Genomic DNA, 23,709 nt, shown 5'->3' with positions numbered 1-23,709 from the left:
ACTTATTTTTGTACGTCTGGCATTGAATGACTTAATAGCCTGTCATTGGTTATCGCAATGTAGTATATCACCTTCACTTGCAATCCAATACAAGCACACAACCCACAAGCATCTGAAGCATTTCATGATAATTTGCTGCCAATTATTGTGAAAAAATACATGCTATTATAGTGTCAGGTACGGTGTTCACTTATGATACTGTATTGCTATACATACCTCAAATGTTGCCATTCTAGCTGTCGCAGGTCTTTGTAAAAAAAAAAATTGGGAGCACATTAGCGGTAGCGTTGCCAGACTATCGTGAGGTTGACAGCTTTGTAAAAGGTCAGAGAGGAACAACACACAACTACTCTATGCACACAAACACACACACGCACACACACGCACAGACTCTGACAAACAATCAACACATGCGGCTACAAGTCTCTCCTGTGCAAAACTGAAATTAGGGTTTGGAATGTTCACCACTTAGGGGAAAGGCGGGTCTGGGCGGGAACTGGAGTTGCCCCAGTAGCGGCCTCGTTAGAGATGACTCAGGTTTTGCTAATTGGTTTAATCAGAAGCATGCGTGGTAGCAGACTGGCGAGGGCCACCGGGCGCCATTGAGGGCGCCATCGGCCCACGCGCGCGCTCTCAGGCTATTTCGCTTGTACCGCTAATCCTCACCGGTGTCTCATTGCAAGACGCCATCCATCCAGGAAGGCTTTCACTGGGATGTTTCCGTAGTTAATCATCTAGTTGCAAGCTTAACACCTCGTGGTGTCATCCCTGCACTCCATCCCCCGCCCGCTAACACGCCATCCCCCCTTTGCCTCTGTCTCGCCAGAGGCAAAGTGTTACACGTTGTACACTTAACTTGCCATACAACACATGGACATATCGCGTTTCACATGCAGACTTTGTGTCAGGAGGTCTCGGGCATTTTGCCCCGGATTGATTTCCACAGCTACAATGGACTTGGTGCGGCCCGCTTATTCACATTCCCGCCGCCTCCATCTGTCTCATGTGGGACCCGAGCCCCTTTTCCACAGCCTGAAAAAGCCAGCATTGTCTCAGCTTTTTAAATGGATTCAAACTTCTAGTGTGCCACTGTCATGGGTTATATCAAGAAACCTTGGAACTGGAAGTGTGTAAGTGGATTGAAGTCAACCTGCAAATTAACTACCTTCCAAGGGAGCTTTGGGCAAAAGGTGTGAATTTAACACCCAAGAATGACTGCCGTGATTTCTTTGTGCTCAAAAGCAATGATCACGTGTGCTAAGCTATCTGAATGTGCAACCCCCCCCCCCCCCCCCCCCCCCCCCCCCCACTGCCCTAAAAAAACCCTACAGACTGCAAAACGCAGTCAATGCCTGCTCGTGAGAGATGTGGGCGAAGCTTACCAAAGGATTACTTTGAAATTCTTTTTAACAGAGGAGACATTGATTATAAATTGCGATTAAGTTATATTTGCATGAGTCTGATATTATGAAAATAGTAAAATGAGATTGTTTCCATAGGAGGATAATAGTTTGGTTGACATCAAGGATGAGAAACCACATCCTGAAAGAACCTGACAAACTGAAACTGTCAGAACAGAGTCACACTGCCCCCTTGTGGACGGGAGGGTAAATCGCCTTTTGAAATCCTAAAAAAATCTTTCTACCCATCTTTTCGGCTCATCTTCTGAATCTTTCCCCTGATCAGCATCCAAGTAGTGACCTGACGTAGCAAGGAGGTGAGTGACGCTTGAAGCGATTGCGGTGACGTCGATTGAGGTGGCGAGGGATTGAGACTCGCTCATGCGGTTTACTCCCGAGCACCAGCAAGCTGTCGTTGTGTATAATCTGCAAATTTCCTCAGATGACGCAAAGGCTGTGACTTTGCCTCTCCCATCATCGACACATCCATCCTCTTCATCTCCTGATGCCTCGCTCTTGTTGGATGGCAGACAGCTACGCCAAGCAGGTAAGCTTCAAGATTCCTCTTTGGCCTTACCTGTCGCCCTCTGCCGTCCTTCAACTGGGCCAATCTGTCTTTTATTTTTTTTCATTTTGATTGTCAGTTGCGCTCATTTCTTTGCAATTTGAAATGCCTTGCCAGGTTATAAGGTCCACAAGTACTTTACTAGTCCCCGATAAAAAGTTTTCATGTCATTGACTCAGTTAAGGGTGAAGTTTACAAATGGCCTGCCAGGTCCATGTGACATTTTCTAGTGGTTAACATGGCAGAAAAGGACTGGTTGCTAGTCGTTTTGATGGCAGATGGGAAGTTTACTAGTTCTTGACCTGATGAGTAGTTTTTTTCCCCAATATTATCCAGCAGTTTCTCAGATGGAATTTAAAGTGTGGTCGTTGTGTTCCATCTTTAAATTGAAGTTTAGTAGTTGCTTACCAAGTAAAAGGAAAACATTAACATCCACAATGTAAAATGTACTCAGATGTTACCTGGTCAAGGTTGATGTTTGTCAAAATGTATTAGTAGTTCACCGAGTGCAAGTTTACTCGTACTATGATTTATCTGACATTTGCAAGAGCTGGTTTACTAGTGTTTTTATGCAGTAGGAGCCGCGGAGATTAAGCCTTTAGAAGGTAACAGATGAAGTTACATTTAGTTTGCCTGATAGATTCAAATGTTTGCAATTAGTCTGCGTAAAAGAGTTGATTTATAGTTGACTTCATAGAAGGTGAAGTTTATGGGTACTACCAGTAAGACTTTAGTTTGCTGTCGAAGTTTCTTGGATACGAAGCGAAACGTCCGACACCTTCAAAGAAGTACAGATGACGGCTGAAGAAACATTTTCATCGATGGACCACTCCTGTACGACTGAGAGCTTACACAGACTTTATGGGTAGTAGTTGATCTGGTAGAAGGTTAAAGGTTACTCTTAGACCAGGCAAATTCAAGTTCTAGTCTAATATACAGTAAGATCCGAAAAGGTTTATTTGTCTCACGTATATGGTTAAAGGTGAAGTTTCTTCCTGCGATCTGGCCTCCTTGCATATTTCCTCATTTTAGTGTGAATCAGCATTCTGTTATTTGATCACACTCGGTGCTGAGGAGTCCTCCAGTCAACTGGTGGCCGAATTAGGAAAACAGGTTGAATTGTGAAATGGTGTCCTTTGTGCGTGCACGTGCTCGCCTGCATGCGCAGCCAAAATAAAATGAAGAAAAGCAAAGGAAGGTTTTATTAATAGCCGGTCTTTCCAAGGGTGACGAGACCAGATGTGATTGAAAGGACTGTGTTTAAGGAGTTCAAACAACAGATTAATACACCCAGATTATCATCCCGGAGAGGGAGGGGATAGGCTACACCAACCACATGCACAAACAAACATACATACACACGCGCATGCACACGTACACACGCACATACACATATACTCATAGATGGAAAAGGGGTGTCAACAATCACAGCTATTCTAACAATTAGGTCCATTTTAGTCAAATAATATGTTGACGGGGACACGCAAATGAAAAAAAATTGCCTACCTGTTTTCTGATTTTGACAATTGATGACATTCAAGTTTGAGTCAATCAAATTCCATTAGAAGAAATAAAAATCACTTTGTCGACCAAAAACATATTGTATTTTCCGATGTATAAGAAGCACCCCAAAGCCTAGATTTTCTTCAAAAGATGACCCTGCGCATTATACGCTGGTGTGCCTTATATGTGAAGTCATATTGAGCCACAACAGGTTTCGCAACTACTGTCAGTAGCTATTTCCCCCTGTAGAAGACATAGTACTTTATAATGTGGTTTGCTGTATATTTTGATTTTTTTTAAATATATTTCAATATTATATTTGTAAAACTTTGTCATTGTTTGAAGATGTACCTTAGACTCCGATGTGCCTTATATATGGAAAAGGTTTGAAAATACACCATTCATTGGGGTGCGCCTTATACTCTAGTGTGCCTTATGCTCCGGAAAATATGGTAAATGCATCTTTGTCACTCATACTTGCTGTACCTAAGGATTTGGATCGTGTTTGTCAAAAAGTGAGACACAAAGCGATCACATAAACAGAATCGATGTACAAAGTGATGCTTTTTGTGCAGCACGGTGTTGAAAGTCGACTGGGAGATCCAAGCGTGTTTTGTATGACATCTTCCTCCAAGGAGGGAGGACGGAGGGGTGGTGGTGGGTTGAGGATTGGATTATATATCCATCCCTTTGCAAAGCTCACACCAAACAATCAACTGTTGCAAGTAATCCTCTGACACACACACACACACACACACACCCATATGCCTCCCTCCCCACAACTATTATTAACACGACTCCCATATGTATTTACACAATCCCCATTTGTTTTTCCATTCATGTGTGGAGCAGTTCCCTGAGATGAACTTTGACTTTGTCACCCAGCGTTGACGTAGCAGATTTCCATTGATTATTTCGCTCTGACATCATCAGCCTGAAACCAAAATGCAAATGACAATGTTGTAGGGTCCGGGGAACCATGTTTGCATAAAGGATAAACAAAGACGATTAAACCATAAGAGTCTTGCCGGAGGTAACAGAAAATTCTGAATTCATGTGACAACTCAAGATGGTGACAGTTGTTTGTTTAAAATGACTTTCGGTTTGTTTGTTTGTTTGTTTGTTTGTTTGTTTGTTTTTTCGCACAACCTAAAGTATTGCTATTGAATATGCTGGGCGCCAGTTGACTGAGTCGAATTAAACTGGCAGAAGCCTGAATAGTCACAGGTATTTTACTCGGGGCGAGATCCGAGTTACCTAGTTGAAACTAACCCCAAGATAGTGGAAATTACTACTAAAGTCATTTACCTTCATAGATTATTCACTTTGTTTGGAGTACACCCAGAAGATTGTAAAGTTGAACTTTTAAGAAAATGCAACACGAATGGCACCCTGCTATGAAAAAGGAAACATTTACTCATAGTTTGACTACTAGAAGTGACATTAAGCTGAAATTTAACCGGCAAAAGGCAAAGTTGACTATTTGGAGTACGCGTTGCGAGTGGCATCTTGCTCTGACGTCATCATTGTCAGTAGCTTGAGCTCGATTACAGTAATCAAAGACTGCTGTGGTAAAGGATTATCCTGTGCTGTCTTCGGCCGTTGTCGTGGAAACGGTGGCGATTAAAAAAAATTGTATCCTAAGAACAACGCGTGCCAGCCCAGATTGAGATTGTGACGGTTGTCACGCGTGGCCGTCCCACTTGTCGCCGCTGTCGACGTCATGCATGTGAAAGTGTTTCGGTAAATAGTTGTAATCTTACATGATCTTTTCTGGAAAAGTTTGTCCAACTTTTTGGGAGACAAGACATGATGTTTGGTTGACTCGTGTCTTACTTTGTTACTTTGTTGGAAGTAAAGTTTGCTCGTAGTTTACCCAATACCTGTTACCAGGTGAATATTAGTCTTAGTCTACTACCTGGTTAGGCTTAGTCTCTGACCGGTCAAAGGCCCACCTACCAGCCTCTCTGTATTTAGTTTTTCATCTCTGTTGCTCGAACTTGGTGTAGTCTGTCACGTCATCCAGGCATGTTTCTCGTTAAGGCCACTTTTATCCTGCCTGGAGGAAATCAAAACCTGGATGGCACAAAACCTCTTGAAAGTCAATGAAAAGAAGACAGAAGTGATACTGTTTGGTCTCATTGGCCCATGTACATCTGATCCTGTTGCCTTGGGCCTCCTGGCTCCTTATCTGAAGCCAACAGTCTCAAACTTGGGTCTTAAACTGGACAGTGACTTGAAACTTGACTAAGAAATTGGTGCTGTTGTTAAATCCAGCTTCTTTCATCTTAGGCAGCTGGCTAAAATAAAACCTCTCCTTTCTCATAAGCCCTTTGAAGCAGTTATTCATGCCTTTGTCACATCTCGGCTCGATTGCTGTAATGCGCTTTACTTTGGAGTCAGCCAACCCTCCTTGAAGTGTCTCCAGCCGGTCCAGAATGGTGCTGCTTGCCTCTTGACTGGAACGCGTAAGAGGGAGCACATAACTCCTACTCTGGCACCCCTTCACTGGCTCCCTATACATTTTAGAGTTCTTTTCAAGATCTTATTATTTGTCTTCAAATCTTTAAATGGCCTCGCTCCTCTTGACCTCTCCGAACTTATCCGCCTCTACACACCTTCCCGACGCCTCAGGTCTGCTGACCAGACATTATTAGATGTGGCAAAAACTAAACGGATGTTCAGAGGGGGTCGAGTTTTTTTCCTTTTCTGGTCCCACTCTCTGCAATTACCTGCCATTGAACAATCGGCAAGTTCCCTCGCTGCCCATCTTTAAAATCCATCTCAAAATTCACTTGTACTCTTTGGCATTCGACTCAGCATGATTCCGACTTAATCTTAGTTTGACTCCCTGGTGCTTTCTACTAACTTTGTGACTGCTTTATTTCCTGTCTATATTCTGATCACTTGGTCAGATCTTTCAGACAAAAGTGGTTAGATCTTAAAAGATCACTTCTCGATAGAATAATGCAATGCAAGTATACTGAGTGACAGCACTTTTTCGGATTCCTTTTTTCTTCTTGTGGCTATGTTCTCGTTTCATGTTTCATTGTTCCCAAAGTTCTCTCCGCATACGTTTCTTTTAAGGGATTTCTAGGCAGACCACCTGGCATCTGATGACAACCACCTGTTCAATCTCGATGCTGACATCCCGCATTTACAGGAAGCTGCCCGATCTGGCGGTGCTGCGAACCCTCTGACCGACTTTTTTCCTGTGTTTTACTAGCCTTACTAAACTGTAACGTGAGTCAACGAGCCCAGAGCTCTGCTTCGTTCTCCTGTTCCTCTCTCATCCTCCGATCAGCGTCTGTTTCCCGTGGTCCCATAAAGTGTAATTAAGTGCTTTTCAGGAGAAAAAAAACTGATAAAATAAGTATGGGCAGGACCCTTTATGGCTTCACCTAGAAACTGCCCTGACCTTTCGTAGGGAGGAAAATAATCTGCCTCTTAGAGAAACAAAAAGATTTTCTGAACCGGTTGCTGTCTTCAAACATGACCTTTTAGATTAATCGCCAAGACCTAAACCCTCTAGCTTGTCTTTAGTTTGATTATCCAACATTAAGGAAAGCTTTGTGCCGACGGGTTGTCCTGAATAAGCAGTTTCACAGGCAGAAAGATAAAACCTCCACGCACTAACCTTTGCGATTTTTCACAAAACATGCTTATTCAGATGTATAGTATCTCAATGAAACAGTTTTACTTGTCTGACAAAAAAAAAACTTTCAGTCTTGAGCCAACATAATGCTCACAGCTCCCGCAGAGTGTGAGGAGTTTTACCGACAGTTGAGCGTCAAAGCTAGCTCATTGATTTGTCCTCAAGCGTTTTCATGAAATTGCTTAGTTAATAATGTGGAAAATATACCTGACGGCATGCTCTCTCTCTGTTTGTTTACCCGGAGGCACAAAGCCTTACATTTTCACCTCTGTATCGAGTTTGCAGTTTCTTATGGAAAAATAGAAAAAACAGACAAGTAGCTATGATCAAGGCTGATCATTCTCTCCCGTGCCACCTTTTCATAACCCCGGTGCCCGGGAAACAATACCGCAAAAAAATGACATAAGGATCGAAAAGAGGATTTGTGAAGACTACATCAGTGGAGCACCCCCACCCCAACACCGTCACCCCACTGCTGTTCTGACCGTACATTTCACGGGAGGATTAGATGCCCGCCGTCCAATCTGGCCGGGACGTTTCCGTCTACGGGCATCAAGTCGAGGGGGGGGGAGCATCGGAGAATCACTAGATGTGGACAGGTAATGTTATTTTTGTGTCTGTGATTGTCTTGTCGGTTAGATTATAATCTGTTTGGATAGAGGGACGGTTCCGACGTCGACTTGTCTGGTGGCGCCGCACTCCAGATGTGTTTACATGACGTAGTGGGAGTCAAAAATACAGACGGGACGTGCATCCAATCTGAGTTTTTGTTGCGTTGGAGGCCTTGAGAATGTTGGGAGGGTTTTGTAACAATCCTGTGTTGAACCACGGGAATTCAAATCAGATAAATAACTAAAAATGCTTGCAGATGACAAATTCTATTTGCTTTTGATGCTGTGTATTGTCGGGGTGAGAATCGGGAGGGGGGCAACACACACAATGTATGATTATGATATTTTACTACCAATGACAAAATCACGGTAATCAACATCCATCCATTACTTGAACCGCTTATCTTCACAGCGAATCAGTGTCTTTCATCTTCAGAGGTTTGATTCGCGTGTTTCTTTTGGTCAAACTTTTACGTCAGATGTCCTTCCTGACATTACCTTATGTATTTATCCGGGCTTGGAACCGGCACAAGAAGACTTATGTCCTCTTGTGGCTACAGAACAAGCAACTCGCTCATAAAAGGCTCCCAAACAACAAATGGTCATCGACATAGCAACTTTCAAAAAATCAAAACTATACTCGCCATTTGATACCAAAGTACAGTCTGCCTGGTATATGGCTGCACACTTCAGATGTATCCTTGCTTCTGTGCCCACAGGCAGGATGACAAACCAGGCCGCTGTCAACCAGTCCAATGCCACCAAGCCCAAGCCAGGAGATGAAAGTCGGCAGGATGACAGCACAGAAATGGGCTTCAAAGACGCTGGCCACTGCAGCCGAAACACCCACAACTTTCTGCTGGCGCTCACTGTCTTGGGTATGTAAGCATCAAAGGCAGAATGTGAAGCATTTACCTTGCTGCTTAGTTTGAGAAGTGATGCAACTCACTGAGATGTTGGCAGCCGTAGTCTGCCATAGTGCACCTGATATGTCACTTGGAAATAGACCAAGGACTCAAGTTTTTTCATGCTTTTATTTTGAAGTTGTTTTTGCCAGTGTGTCGTGATGTAACTTCACTCATCCTTCAGACTCTGAGGCATTTAAATAGTGGTCACAAACTTGTTGTAACCCATGTCAACAACACATAATTGTCCTGAAATAATGTTCAATTACTAAGCTCACAAAAAATGACTTCATTACGCTATCAATATATTGCACAAGTTTTTATCACTTCTCAAAAATGTGCGGCCATTTCCAGTTTTAGTATAAAATGACTATTAACAAAACCTGTTGGCGGTTCACAAATGAATGGAAATGTTTTTTTTAACTCATTCACTGCCAGACGTGCAAAAATGTGTCAACTCTAGTGCCAGGGTTTTTGTCATTTTCACTCAAATTGCAGGATCCACAGAATATAGAGTTTTAGGACTACATAAACATTCAATGCAGCGTAAGAAACCTTGGGCTCTCTTCTTTCATCAGAAAAAAAAAGTTATTTCCCAAGTAATATGGGTCTGGAGTAAAATGAGGTGCAAGTTGGGGCGGCTGTACAAAAGGCAAAAGGGGCCCCCTCATGGAAAGGAAAGGACATTGCCAGAGGTATGACCAGTGCTTTATCAGCACCCCCCACAAGAAAAACCAAAACCCAAACGGGCATGGCGCTCAACATCATATTTTTAGTTATTTTTAAGTTAAATTTTTGTTAAACAGTACAAATATTTTAAATTATTTAAATTAAAATAAAACAACATTGTCGTGTTAATCCATTCATTATTTGACTGCTATCTTCTCAGTATTCTACTGCTCCCAGTGCATGAGATTGTATGCTAATAATGACGATAATGGTGTTATTGTATCTTTCTTTGGCAGGTGTGGTGATGGGAGCAGTACTGGGCATGCTACTGCGCTACATGAGCGTGACTGACAGCTCGGCCCTCATAATGGTCTCCTTCCCTGGAGAGATCCTCATGAGGATGCTTAAAATGCTCATTCTGCCCCTCATCATCTCCAGCCTCATCACAGGTCAGCTGGCGTGACACTCCAAATCATAATACAGAGTTTTTTACGGCCATAATTGAGGCATATGTAGCAGCATTCCGATCCCATGATATTGTCGCAGAAATTTGAACATGACATAGGGAATCATACTATGAGGCTATCGATACATTTATGCTCTTTCCTCTGTGGGAATAACATTGCATCTTTTTCAGCAGAGCTTACTGCACTGGATGGCATGACAAAAAGTGGTACAACATTGAAACCGTGCCATTCCGACTTGACTGTATATTGTCAAATTCAATTCAAAGTCGCTTTGAAATTTGAGATGTACTAGGGGAGGATGGTATATCCACAATAATAAGTCTCCAAAAGGTCAATAAGTCTCCAGATTTTACACATGGGAAAAAAATGAAAGTAAAGATATGTGTTTCAGGGCTGGCCGGTCTGGATGCTCGCTCCAGTGGCAGAATGGGCAGCAGAGCCATGGTGTACTACATGAGCACCACCATCATCGCCGCCATTCTTGGTGTCATCCTGGTGCTCAGCATCCACCCCGGCAACCCCAAGCTCAGAGGGAGCCCCACTGCCTCCGCCCCACCGAAGAACCAGGAAATCAGCAGTCTAGATGCCTTCCTTGACCTCCTCCGCAACCTCTTCCCTGAGAACTTGGTGCAGGCATGCTTCCAGCAGGTCATTTGGCTAGCTTTACAGTATGTTTGTTCACGTTTTAGTGATGTTGACTGTAACTTGAGCCAAACTTGCGCGACTAAAGGTCCAGACCGTCTTGACGCAGGCAGCCGTGGTGGCCACAAACCAAACGGAACCAATCATAGTCAGCAGAAAGAAACTAGAATATAAATGGGGCATGAATGTTCTTGGTGAGTGCACAACTACCAATACCACTTTCTACTACCATTGCTCCTACTTCGAGTATTACTACTACCAAAATTTGTTGACATGATCTTTATTCATGTGTTTCTCGGCTGAATTCTTGTCTCTACCGATGTAGGCACTTGATTGTGTTTTAAAATAATATCAGTCGTAAATCGATTGCTTGTGTTGCTTCAGGTTTGATCGGATTCTTCATCACCTTTGGAATCTGCATGGGAAGGATGGGCGAGCGTGGCAAAGTCATGTGCGACTTCTTCAACATCCTCAACGAGATTATCATGACCATGGTGTCCATGATCATGTGGTCAGTGTCTTACTTTTTCATTCTCTTCCTCTCGCGGGCTGAATTATTGCGATATTATTGACATATGATAAAATGAGATTTTCTAAGCGTAAACTCAGGCTCTTGCGATTGTTGATACTGTATGTTGCATGAACTAAGGCGTCATGTTAGCGGAGGGATGGATCACTTTTGCTAGTAGCTGATAATCGGCCGTCTTGATGCCAAATGTTAGCCTATAAGATTCCACTAGAGGTCTGACAGGCAGGGAAATCTTGATTTTAATGCAAGAGACAGGAGAGTGGTCCACTGATTTTGGAAGCTAAATTAAGGTCATAATATAACAATGTCTTTATTCAGTCTTGTTGTTAATAGCAGTCTTTGGAAGATGGCTTTAGAATCTAAGGTTGACATTAACATTGAAAGGGAATGTTGGAAGCTAATTTCAGATGCAAATCTTTTTTCTTCAATTTACAGTTTATTACGGTTTCACAGGTCCATACAGTCAATAAACATAACAAAGCATACAGTTCTACATCTGTTATTACGCTAGAATAGTTCCATATTAAAATAACCAAAACTAAGTGAGTAATACAAAAAAACATTTAAGGACTAGTAAGACATTTATATAACTGTGTAACCATTTTTTATAATATGGTAAAATGAAAACAAGGAAAGAAAAAAAGGGGGTAAACTTCCTTGAATCATAACACTTTCTGTTATGAGGGTCTAAAATGCAGGGTCAAATAGGATAAAGTAAAGTAGATGGAGAAGTGGCACTGTTAAACAAATGATGTTCCTATTGGTGTGATTTACTTCATCCATTTTTCCCATCTCTGCAAAAAAAGTTTCTTTTGCAATCATAAAACAAATGCAACAAAACTCGACGCCAGAGACGTCAGATGCATATCTCATATCAAGAATCATAACCTATTCAATTTTTTCCCCAATTCTGACACGGATTACCATTGGTAAATTTATAATTGGGGCGTTTGTAACACGTTCAAGATAAAGATCAGACCAAATTTCTTTTTAATTTCAAAAAAGACAAAATTATTCAGTGAGCTTGACTTTATTTTCCACAATATTTTTATTTTTCCTTTTGTCACATTGTTAAAAGCTTTGGAAACAAATGTTTCAATTAAAGTCAACATTGAAATATTGAGGAATGTTGGGTTCCTATTTTTACCTCAGACACCAGAGAGACTGCCTTCACCTGTCAAAAATCACATACAATTGCACAAATCGGCATGTTATATTAGGTTACCAAAAAAAATAAAAAAAGATCACTGAGATTATTTTGCCACGTTGTTCATTCCGACACTACTTTTGCCACACGTTTCTGCTTTTACTCACCCGGGTCAGCGTGTGCTTTATTTTGACATGCTAGAGATAGCGCACATGGCGCCTGCTGACAGTGACAGAGAAGGAAAGGAAGAACTCATACACTGGGTGCACTGTGGGAACCCGGCATCAGCGGGTGGGGGGGCCTGCATCGGTCTGACGGACATGGACAGATGGGATCTTGGACTTTGTGGTATGCACACATGCTCCGGGAGTACGAACAATGTTGATTTCTCCCTTGGGGGATGTCGCGGAACATCTCCGTAATGTAACCATGTTGCAGAGGTGGCAAAAGTACTCACACCCTGTATTTAAGTAGTATTACAGATCGGTCTTTTCTTGTGTCGGGGTTGGGTGAAGGTGAGGCCCGCTAGCAAAAACAGAAGTATTGATTGAACGTCGTATTCTAAGTACTCGTAAAAAAATATAATAATAATAATAATAACAGTGTCCAGATGTTAAAATGTAAGTAAAATGAACTTTTACCATCAATGTCAGTAGCTATAAAAAGTCTACACACCCACCAGTTAAAATGCCAGGTTTTGTGAAATAAAAAGCTCTCTATAATAACATTACTTTAAGTGTCTTCCACCATTAACTCATTCTCTGCCAGGCGATGTGTGAAATTGTGTCCACTCCAGTGCCAGGGTTTTTGTCATTTTCACTGAAATTGGATTACCCACAGAATATTGAGTTTTAGGACTACATAAATATTCAATACAGGAACCTTCGACTCTTTTCTTTCATCAGAAAAAAAAGTTAATTCCTAAGTTATATGGGTCTGGAGTTGTCTGAGCTTGAAATGAGGGCGGCTGTACAAAATACAATACCATACATACATATTGATTTAAATAGCGCTTTAACAACAGCTGAAGCTGTAACAAAGCGCGAACATGGATACAAGGCAAATTCTGCCCCCTCGTGGAAGGGAAAAAACATTGCCAGAGGTCTGACCAGCGCTTTATCGGCACCCCCGAAAAGAAAAACCAAAACCCAGAAAAAATTAGGAAAGCCGCTCCACGTCATATTTTCAATTCCTGAATAAATTTGGGAATGTCAGTGAATTAGTTAATGTGACCGCTCTAAAGAGTTTGATGTTTCTCTTTATTTGTAAGTAGTGGTCCTTCGTTGTCAGTTTCTTCAGCCGTCATCTGTAGGCTTTGAAGGTGACACGCGCTTCTTGAAATCGTGGCGTGGAGTTGAGCAAGTCGTGCCGTGATGTCCGTCCGACGCCTGAGCGTGAAGTCTTTAGAGGATACTGACCCGTACTTTTTCGATTCTAATCTCTCTGTACAACACCTAAGAGTTATCAGAACCCCTCCGTCATAGGGCTATACAATTTGCAAGCGCAAAGGTGCTATGCGTCAGGGTGATACACTCACAATCAAGGAGATCAAGGAATAAATGAAAGACATAGGGAAAGTGTTGAAGAAAGGAGCGCACATTACAATACATACAGGCGTTTCTGAAACGCAACAAAGAGTCCTTTGGCAACACAAAATTCCTACTTATTTCAAACCGACAAACACTTTAAGGCAAAAATTAGTGCATCCAAAAGATAGTCTGCTAAATGAAAAAGAAAGTAATGTAGTTTAGTCAATACATTGTAAGGATGAAAATTGTAAAGAGCAGTACATTGGGGAGACTCAACAAATTCTCAAAAAAAAGACTATCAACATTGCAGGGATAATACTAGTGGGCCTCAATCGGCAGTACATATGCACCTAAAAGCTAGCAACCACTCATTTGACAACAATGACGTTAAAATCTTAGCAAAAGAACATAGATGGTTTGAAAGGTGAGTAAAAGAAGTGATTTTCATAAAACTGCTAAATCCTTCTTTAAAGCGATATGGTGGGGTGAGGTTCAATTTGGATCGTTCGTACAACAGCCTACTTAGGCAAAATAGGATTAGTAATACTGATGAGGTCATATCGGTGGAAGTGGGGCAATCAGTCCGGTCGTTAGTTTCGAACAATAGGAACAATCAGTGGAGCGGCAGGGAGTAGTCCTCTGCTCCCCCCAACCTGAGAGCAGGGACCTATCATAGCAGAGTCCGGCACCGCCATGTCTGGACAGTAGGGATATATATATATATATATATATATATATATATATATATATATATATATATATATATATATATATATATATATATATATATATATATAGGGCCTAAACTACCAGTAAGACTAAGTTTCCTGGATAAGAAGCGAAACGTCCGACACCTTCAAAGAAGTACAGATGACGGCTGAAGAAACCTTTTCATCGATAACCTGTGCATCCTAAAAATATATTTTGGAAAGTACAAATCTGCAAATAATTCCACCCGTCCTAAAGGATTTATAATTGCTTGTGCAGCAATACTCTGCACAGTGTCTCAACTTACTTACCATGATGCCACAAAATGGTGATTCACAGATGAACTGCAAATAAGTAAATCTGCAAGTAGTGAATCACTTTGTAACAAAATGACTATCAGTCCAGGTACTGCTGTATTTGTGCTTTGTTACTTCCCACTACGTTTCGGCAGTAACATCAGAGCAACAGAATGAAGACGACGTGGAGATGCTCAACCTTGGTGGGCGGTGTCGGAAAAAAAACCTGTCCGTATGCAGCTGGTCAGCAGAGGACACATCCATGTTTGCATCGCTCGTTCTGTGTAAACACATTAGCCAGCAGCTAAACACAGGGGCCAGTGTATACAAAAACTCTCGTTCTATGAGGAAGACATCCATCAGCGTGTGCACGGCACGCTTCAGAAAAACAACTGCCACTGAGCGCCAACTTTGAAATGCAGCTGACCTGTCCACGGTGATGTTGCTGCAATGGAGGAACAGCTGGACGTGAATCTTAGCTGCCCGGTGAAATGAAGCCACGAACACAAACATGGTTTTCGAGCAGAATGGAGAGCTTAGACTTGCAACAAGGTCCAATAAGGAATCTGTAAATGACACTTTAGAGTTTAGATCTTTTCGGTGGCAAATGGCTGTTGCAGCTTCCTTTGCTGGATCTTGTGGGCTATTGCCTCACTTGGTCCCAAAGCAAGTGGGCCGTAACAACAAAAAGTACAGTCTCAAATGAATGTAAAATGTTGCACCCCAGTCTTCTAAGTGGTTACCTTAAAAAAATCAATGCGGATTCTGTCGCTCATGATTTGTACTGGAATGAAGAGCCGAGGCCAATCACGTACCACAAACAACAACGTGAGTTCCATTCCAACCCCTGCCAAGGTCCAAAGATCTGACTGTAAACATTTTTGCAGGTATTCTCCGGTGGGCATCGCCTCGTTGATCGCGGGCAAGATCGCGGCCATCGGGAACCTGGAGTTGGTGGCACGGCAGCTGGGCATGTACGTGGTGACCGTCATGGTCGGCCTAATGATACACGGGGGCCTCATCCTACCTGCCATCTTCTTCGGCATTACCCGCAAGAGCCCCTTCACCTTCTATACGGGCATCTTCCAAGCGTGGATCACCGCGTTAGGAACAGCTAGTAGGTGAGAAGGACGCCGTGAATGCATGTTTAGATCAGCTACAGAAAGAAATGCCATGTTTAAAAAACTGGGTTCCCCCACCTGCTGCCCAAAGAAAACGGAGAACCTTCTGAGGAAAAAATACTGTAAGCATATGCAACAAATTATTTATTTTGTTTATGGTTTATATATCATGTAAATTCATGAACTATTTATAAAACTGTTCATTTGTTATGGTTATTATATTACATAAGTTATTATTATTCAATGCCAAAACTGAATAGATATGTCGGCTTATTTTGATAATGCAATTCCCTTTACTTAATTGACTTAATTGTCAATAATTGTTGCAATGATGATATTTAATTATTGATGCAGATTGTTTTTGTATGGTAATAGATTTTTAATGCAATTAATTATTATGAGAATAAACCTTTCTTGATGTACATTAGAATAAAATAATTGGGTAGTTAACTATATTAATTCTTAATTCAAGTTAAGTCAAATGTATTTTCTACCCCTCAATCACAGAAAAATCTTAAAATACTTCACTCATTTTTTTTAACAGTTGTCAAATATTAACAATACTTGATCGATCTTTATTGCATACATTTTTTTTTAATCTACACAGTTTGACTTTTTATGCACCACAATAACAGATTACGTGGTCCATCTTTGTGTTTTCAAACACCAACATAGCTCTTGAAGCCAAAACGTTTTGCTGTTACAGGAACAACAAACAAATCTAGTAGCTCCAAACGTCAAGCAACTGTTATTTTGGCGCATGACTTGAAACCAAATGTGAAATCCCATTAAGATTTCTTTCCTCTCATGATAATACCAGCCCAGCTTAGCTCCACCCGGGAATCAAATTCCTCTAATACATGCGCCTGTTGGCCAACGTGGCCCAGACCAGCTTTCTAGAGGAAGCTGTGTTCTGTTCACGTTTCCAGATTATTTGGGCTCCATGTCAACCCTGCCCTCCCTCCCTCGCCCCCTCCCCACACACACGTCTTTCCTCATCTCCACAAGTCACCACCTGTCTGACTATTTTGTTTCAATGTTCAGCGCTGGGACTTTGCCGGTGACCTTCCGCTGCCTGGAGGAAAACCTGAAGATCGACAAGCGTGTGACCCGCTTCGTGCTGCCCATCGGCGCCACCATTAACATGGACGGCACGGCGCTCTATGAGGCCGTGGCGGCCATCTTCATTGCGCAGATGAACGACATCACGCTGGATGGTGGCCAGATTGTTACCGTGAGGTCAGTTTAAAAAAAAACGCACACACCATCATTAAAAAATAATCTTCTCCCCAAATATTTTTGGTGAATCAGCTTTTAATAAAATCAACTTTTCCATTCCTGTATTGTAATTAAAAGGACATTATTTTACCTCATTCGCTGCCATTCCCGAATGGTAAGTGAAGTGTCACGTGGAGCGCCATTCCCGAATTTGTTCCTCTGGCAATGTTTTTCCCTCCTACAAAAGGGCAGCATTTGCATTTTGTCAATGTTATAGCTTCAGCTGTTATTAAAGCAATATGTATGTATTGTTATATTGTATTTTGTGCCGCCCCCATTTCAAGCTCAGATAACTCTAGACACACATAACTTAGGAATTAACCCTTTTTTCTGATGATAGAAGAGAGTCTAAGGTTTCAAACGGTTTATTGTATGTTTATGTCTTCCTAAAACTCAATATTCAGTGGATGCTGCAATTTGAATGAAAATGACAAAAATCCTGGCACTCGAGTGGACACATTTTTGCACATCGTCTGGCAGTGAATGAGTTAAAATACCATGCAGGAAATGCACAAACATATTTTATGATTCGGTTCCTTGACTAGTATGCAACACTGCAGTATTGAAGAAAATGGAGGCTTGCCTCTATTTGGGTACAGGCTGCAAAGTCAAAACTGAAGGTGATTTTTTTTTTTTTTTTTTGTAATCAGGAATGAAAGGCATTGATCAACATACGTATATTGGCTATTAATTATAAATTATGCTTTTTTTTGGTTCATAATTTATAATGCAATGAATGAAAGAAAACTAAAAGCACACCACCCGAAAAGGCTTTCCTCAAACTGTATTTCTCCTCAAACTATATTTCATTAACTTGTGGATCCTCTTAATGGGCACACGGAACATGTCTGATTTACAGTTAAAAAGTTCTAAACAAAGTGAGGGCCATAATAGTCTAACCGCCCTGACAGATGTAATACATTTCCAAGTACTGTACTGTATGACAAATTTAATTATACAAAGTTTTTCTTCTTCTTTTCCTTATGATCCTAGCAGTGATCTTTGGATGCTTTGTGTGCTCGTGTGTGCATGCGTGTGTTTCCCATTTGCGCATAATCGATTCCTGGCGGAGGTTTTGTCTGTTCCAGGAGACTTTTGCACTTGCTGACGAGCATTTCTTCCCTGCGTGCGCTTTGTTGTCTGTGGTTTTTTGGCCTCGCATCGTATAATAATACCAGCATTTTACTGGTTGCCGCATCTGTCTGCAGTTAAGTGGCTTTTTAAACCAGCCCGCTTTCATGTCACCAAAGTTCAAATCCCTACAACGGAGCTAGATCACAATGATTCACAAGTAGTTCGGAGGAAGTGCAACTGGTCGGCGTTGTCTGGTTTGGTGTGGAGATGTCAACTTGTTCATTTTTCACAATGAATGCAAACATTTGTCTGGAGATGTAGCGTCACAAGCGCCTTGACAAATGAGTCCCATTGTGTGTGGGCAAATATTTGATCAATGACAGCCTGACCGCCAAATTCAAAATATTGAATTGTCTCTTGTGGCCAAGGGATGGTCGTAAAAATGTGGCACATTACTTACTATCGTCAGATGTAGCGCATCAATGTCCACAAAAGTTCAGCAGACGGTGAAAAAAGAAAACAAAATGCTAAAATTGCCCGAATCATCCAAAAACAAGCTGTTCTTTCTCCTTTTGAATGCTGTGTGTGGGTCTGTAAAATCCCACTCAACTGTCAATCAAATAACATACACTGAGATCACATACAAATATTAGCATAAATCAATACTACTTCAGCTGGCATTTTCTTATGACTCTGCATAAGCTGTTCCACACCACAAATGTTACAAAACCAAAGTCCACACATCGGCTGCCTCTTTTGCCGATTTACTCTTTATGTATTTAGCCCATTGTTTATTTATTTATTTGGTTGGTAAATTTGATGGATGGGTTGGGTGGATTGATTTGGTCGATGGATGGATGGATGGATGGATGGATGGATGGATGGATGGATGGATGGATTCGGTGGATTTATTCAGTGGATGGATGGATGGATGGATGGATGGATGGATGGATGGATGGATTCGGTGGATTTATTCAGGGAATGGATGGATGGATGGATGGATGGATGGATGGATGGATGGATGGATGGATGGATGAATAGATAGTACAGTGTCCCGAAACAAACTGGTCACTTCCAAATTGAATGTATTCAGATCGTTGCTATGGTCTAAAAACACTTGTTCCTCCAAATATTTCTCCTTCGGGGATGATAGGAATCTGTTAGTCCCACTTCCACCCAACAATGCAACACTGTGACTGAAAAGATAAACAAAATAACAAAATAAAATAAAGTTTGTCGTCTTCTTGTAGCGAAGAATCATAAAAGTTGTGGGTACATGTCCTTGATACGATTGTCTTTTATCATGCCAGCATGACGGCCACGCTGGCAAGCGTGGGAGCGGCCAGCATTCCGAGTGCTGGATTGGTCACCATGCTGTTGATCCTGACGGCCGTGGGCCTCCCCACGCAGGACATCAGTCTGCTCATCGCCGTCGACTGGCTGCTGTGAGTAAAGGCATTTTTTGTGGCTTGGTGTCATTTAAACGGAGGAAAACGCTTGTCCACTCAGCAGAGGTGGATCCTAGTTACAGCATCGATTCAATTGAGCTTGCGTCATTGAATTTAGATTTGCAACTGACTTAGCTAAAACTCATGAACATCTCAAATTGACTTGTTGACGAGACTTGAATTGCCAAGTTAGCAAAGTGACAACTATGACATTGAACTTCTGACTTTATTTATTTATGTGTTTGTTTGTTTGCTTATTCATTTATTTATTTAGTTATTTTTACACAATAACTCCAGCTTTGAAGGTTAGAACTCCCCCTTGTCTGGCTTTGGATCCAACAAGCAAAGCCTGGTTTGTAGAAGACCTCTTTCACAGTTTGGTGTTGTCATTTTGTCACGATTTGCCATTTGAACACACTGGCCATTGGTTGGTCATTAGGGCACGTGGAGTGCAAAGTGACGAAGCAAAATTGGATGGCTTGATTTAAAATTTGCCTCATCCAAGAGGGAGGAACTCGATCTGTTTGATTTTTGCCACGGTAACTTGGAGCGGGCGTTTTGCAGGTACAAAAATTGTGATTTATGACTCACTCCTTCTACCACTCAGCGATCGGATGCGCACCTCTATCAACGTTGTGGGCGACTCGTTCGGGGCCGGCATCGTGGACCACTTATCCAAAGCGGAGCTCCAGGAAATAGACGAGGCCGAAATGCAAATTCTCCCGGTAGAGGAGGAATTGGATTTCATTCCGCCACCGCCCATCCTGACCGAGATGGACCTTGTGGACCCGCTCAAGCCGCCCGAGCTTCCCCCTCGTTCACCCCGCCCTCCCAAGCAAAACCACCACGGCCACATTCTGTCCCAATCCCACTCGATCACCTATTCTCCATCCCGTTCTATCCGTTCGCCGTCACCGCGTTCTATCCGCTCGCCCTCCCCGCGTTCCGTGTGTTCCCACTCCCCTCGGCCTTTCCGTGCCCACTCGCCTCGCCTCCTCTGCAGGACGGATCCGGGCTACTGTGCCCTGCCCAGCCACGACAACCAGGTACCAGCTTGCTTTGTCCTTCTCATACAGTATAGGTTGAATGTAATTTTTACGTGGCCTTGGGGGAATTTTTTTGGTTAGGTCAGTGCATTTTTGGTTAGTTGAGTTAGTTAGTTGGTAAGTAATGAATGAAGTAAGTAATGAAACATAGGTAGACTGGTAGGTGGGTACAGGGATGACGTTACAATTGTGTTTTGAGTAGTGAAGTACAGTGATACCTCAGCTTACAAACGTTTCGCCTTACGAACATTAAATTCGCGATTCCACAGTAAATTCCATGGTAGCTGGCGGACTAATTTTCGGCGGATGAACACCAAACCACACGGTCGAACAGCGCCACGGTGGCTGGCGGACTAGTTTTCCACACCCCCTTTGAGTGCAGACAGTTTGCTATCAAGTGGAGTATTTTTGCTATTACGGGACCGAAAAAGACCCCACCATAGGCTAGTGGTAAGCCGAAGAGGACACAAAAGAAAATTATGGGCGAGCAGATGAAGGAGATCATCGAAAATCACGAACGAGGTGTGCGTTTGTGTTACGTAGCGTACCAGTATGTTAAGTCGACCATTGCTACGTGTGGTTAAGAGTGTTTCTGTGTTGTCTAAGCAACGGTCTCAGGCAATAGAAGAGGTTGAAAAACTTCTGTTGATTTGGATTAACGAAAAGTGGCTCACTGGGGACATTATGAGTGAGGGTATTATCGCTTAGAAAGCACGACAACTTCACTCGAATATCATCAAGAGGCAACTACATCAATGACCATCACAAAGATACATCAAACGTCTTTATTATACTGTCCAATTTATTTCATTAGTTACAATCCAATAGCACATTTATTATACATAAAATAAGGTATATTTTTGTGTAGTTTAAGGCTTATTATGTTTTATGGGAATCTGGGCACGGATTATTCTCATTTTTAATGGTTTCTTATGGGAAATAAATGTTTGGCAGACGAACTTTTCGCCATACACGCACTTTCTCGGAACCAATTAAGTTCGTAAGCCGAGGTACCACTGTATCTTGGTAGTTATGTCGAACAGAGGATAGGTAGTTAGTCTGATAGGTGGGTGGGTAGTTTGCTTCATGAGTAGCAAGATATCTATCTACCTGTCAGATAGATGTTTGTGAACTCATTCACTGCCAGATGGTGTGCAAAAATGTGTCCACTCTAGTGCCAGGGTTTTTGTCATTTTCACTCAAATTGCAGGAGCCACAGAATATTGAGTTTTAGGAATATATAAACATTCAATGCAGCGTAAGAAATCTTAGACACTCTATTCTTTCATCAGAAAAAAAAGTTTATTTGGACCTTACTTGGTTGTAGAGTTATCTGCATTGAAAGTGGGGGCAGCTGTACAAAATATAAATGCTGCCCCCTCGTGGGAGGGAAAAATATTGCCAGAGGTCTAACCGAAGCCTTAAACACAAAACCCGAACAAATTCGGGAACTCATTTACTTCCATTCCCAAAATTATTCGGGAATTGTAAACATGGCGTGGAGCACCATTCCCAAATTTGTTTGGGTTTTGATTTTTCTTGTGAGGGTTGCCGATAGAGCGCTGGTCAGACCTCTGGCAATGTTTTTTCCCTTTCACGAGGCGGCAGCATTTGCCTTTTGTGCAGCCGCCCCCATTTCAAGCTCAGATAACTCCAGACCCAGATGACTTGGGAATTAACTATTAAAAAAAAGATAGTGTAAGGTTTCTTATGCTGCCATGAATGTGTATATAGTCCTAAAACTTAATATTCTGTGGGTCCTGGAATTTGAGTGAAAATGAAAAAACCTGGCACTGGAGTGGACACATTTTCGCACATTTCTGGCAGTGAATGAGTTCATATAAATAGATTTTTTTGAGGTACGACGGTCGTTGGGTGATTGGTTGGTCAATTGTTGGTATGGAGGATGGATAGATACAACAGATATAGGAACATGTCGATTTGTTCTTATAGGCGGCTAGAACAAGTCGTAAGCAGGTGGTTGTGCATATACAGTAGAGAAGCACATAGCTAGAGAGATAGAAAGCAAAATTTGGAAGCGTGTCAAACACTTGACGTCATAACTTGCCTGGAAATACATGTTTGTGGTCCCCTAGCTCCCTGCCCTGTCTCGCTGCTACCGAGAACGAGACCGCCTGTACCGAGAGAGCGAGACGGAGGAGGAAGAAGAGCGAGAACGGGAGCGTATTCTGTGCGAACCCAGCGACGGCGAGGAGAGCGACGACACCGCGTACGACCGGCGGCACGCCATCCAACCGTGTGACCTACCGTGAAAACAACAACTCACGTGTTTCAACATCATGTTACAATCAAAACGCTTCCCATTTGATGCTAAAATTATTAAAGTAATTTATCTCTCACTGTTTTGGATTAGTCATTTTCAAATTAAACCACTCCTCTGTGAAAGACGAGTTTTCAAGTCAAATTGACCGTACGCCTTGGATTATTTATTATTACTCTCGCAGTGGAGAAATTTGCATTTCACAGCAACTACGTGATAAAAGTAAGAGGGAAGGAAAGGAAGAAGTCTTCTTCTTTTCCTTTCGGCTTTTCCCTTCAGGGTCGTCGCCACAGCGAATCAATGTCCTCCATCTAAGCCGGTTTTGTGCATCCTCTTCTATCACACCAGCTACCTTCATGTCCTCTTTGACAACATCCATAAACCTCCTCTTCTGTCTTCCTCTGGGCCTAAATACAGGACTTGCTGTAAAGGCAGCCATTATTGTGGCGCCATGTTGAAGTCAAAACAACAAAAAACTAAATAACAAATGTGACAAAAGACAGAGACAGTCATGCAATCTTAAGCACTTTCTGCACCCTCTTTGTTGTATGAAGTAGTTCTAGATGAAAGAGGGAGGATCCAAACATCCTTTTCACCAGTGGATCAGGGACGTCATGGTGAAATGTACACGTCTGCTACAAGCTAAATGTTGAAAGCAAACACCAAGCTGTAGCATCCATTGATGACAAGAAACTGTCTCAAATATCCTGTCCCACGTAAATCCGCTTCAATTCCAAGCCGCGACAGTTCCACATATGCATCGGCGCTATGCGCTGACGCTCCTTTCTTCTTGTCGCGGGCTCCAAAAGCCATGCATCCATCCAGCCGCAGACTG

General features: G+C 42.2%; 1 protein-coding gene across 1 annotated transcript; it reads left to right on the top strand.

Annotated features, from left to right (window-relative positions):
- Positions 1-1,767: 1,767 nt before the first annotated feature.
- On the top strand, positions 1,768-22,953 carry slc1a9 (solute carrier family 1 member 9). The gene is made up of 11 exons (XM_089018315.1): positions 1,768-1,947; positions 8,454-8,612; positions 9,605-9,757; positions 10,167-10,423; positions 10,506-10,611; positions 10,802-10,928; positions 15,514-15,747; positions 16,792-16,986; positions 19,410-19,544; positions 20,155-20,593; positions 22,690-22,953. The coding sequence occupies exons 1-11, from the start codon at positions 1,782-1,784 to the stop codon at positions 22,864-22,866; spliced, it is 2,148 nt and encodes a 715-aa protein (XP_088874441.1). The 5' UTR covers positions 1,768-1,781; the 3' UTR covers positions 22,867-22,953.
- The last annotated feature ends 756 nt before the right edge of the window (positions 22,954-23,709 follow it).

This window comes from Hippocampus bargibanti, linkage group LG17, assembly GCF_051943395.1.
Source record: "Hippocampus bargibanti isolate YZ-2025 linkage group LG17, ASM5194339v1, whole genome shotgun sequence".
NCBI classification, from domain to species: Eukaryota; Metazoa; Chordata; class Actinopteri; order Syngnathiformes; family Syngnathidae; genus Hippocampus; species Hippocampus bargibanti.
Note: the sequence above shows the minus strand (reverse complement) of the source record. Positions and strands in the feature narration are given on the sequence as shown.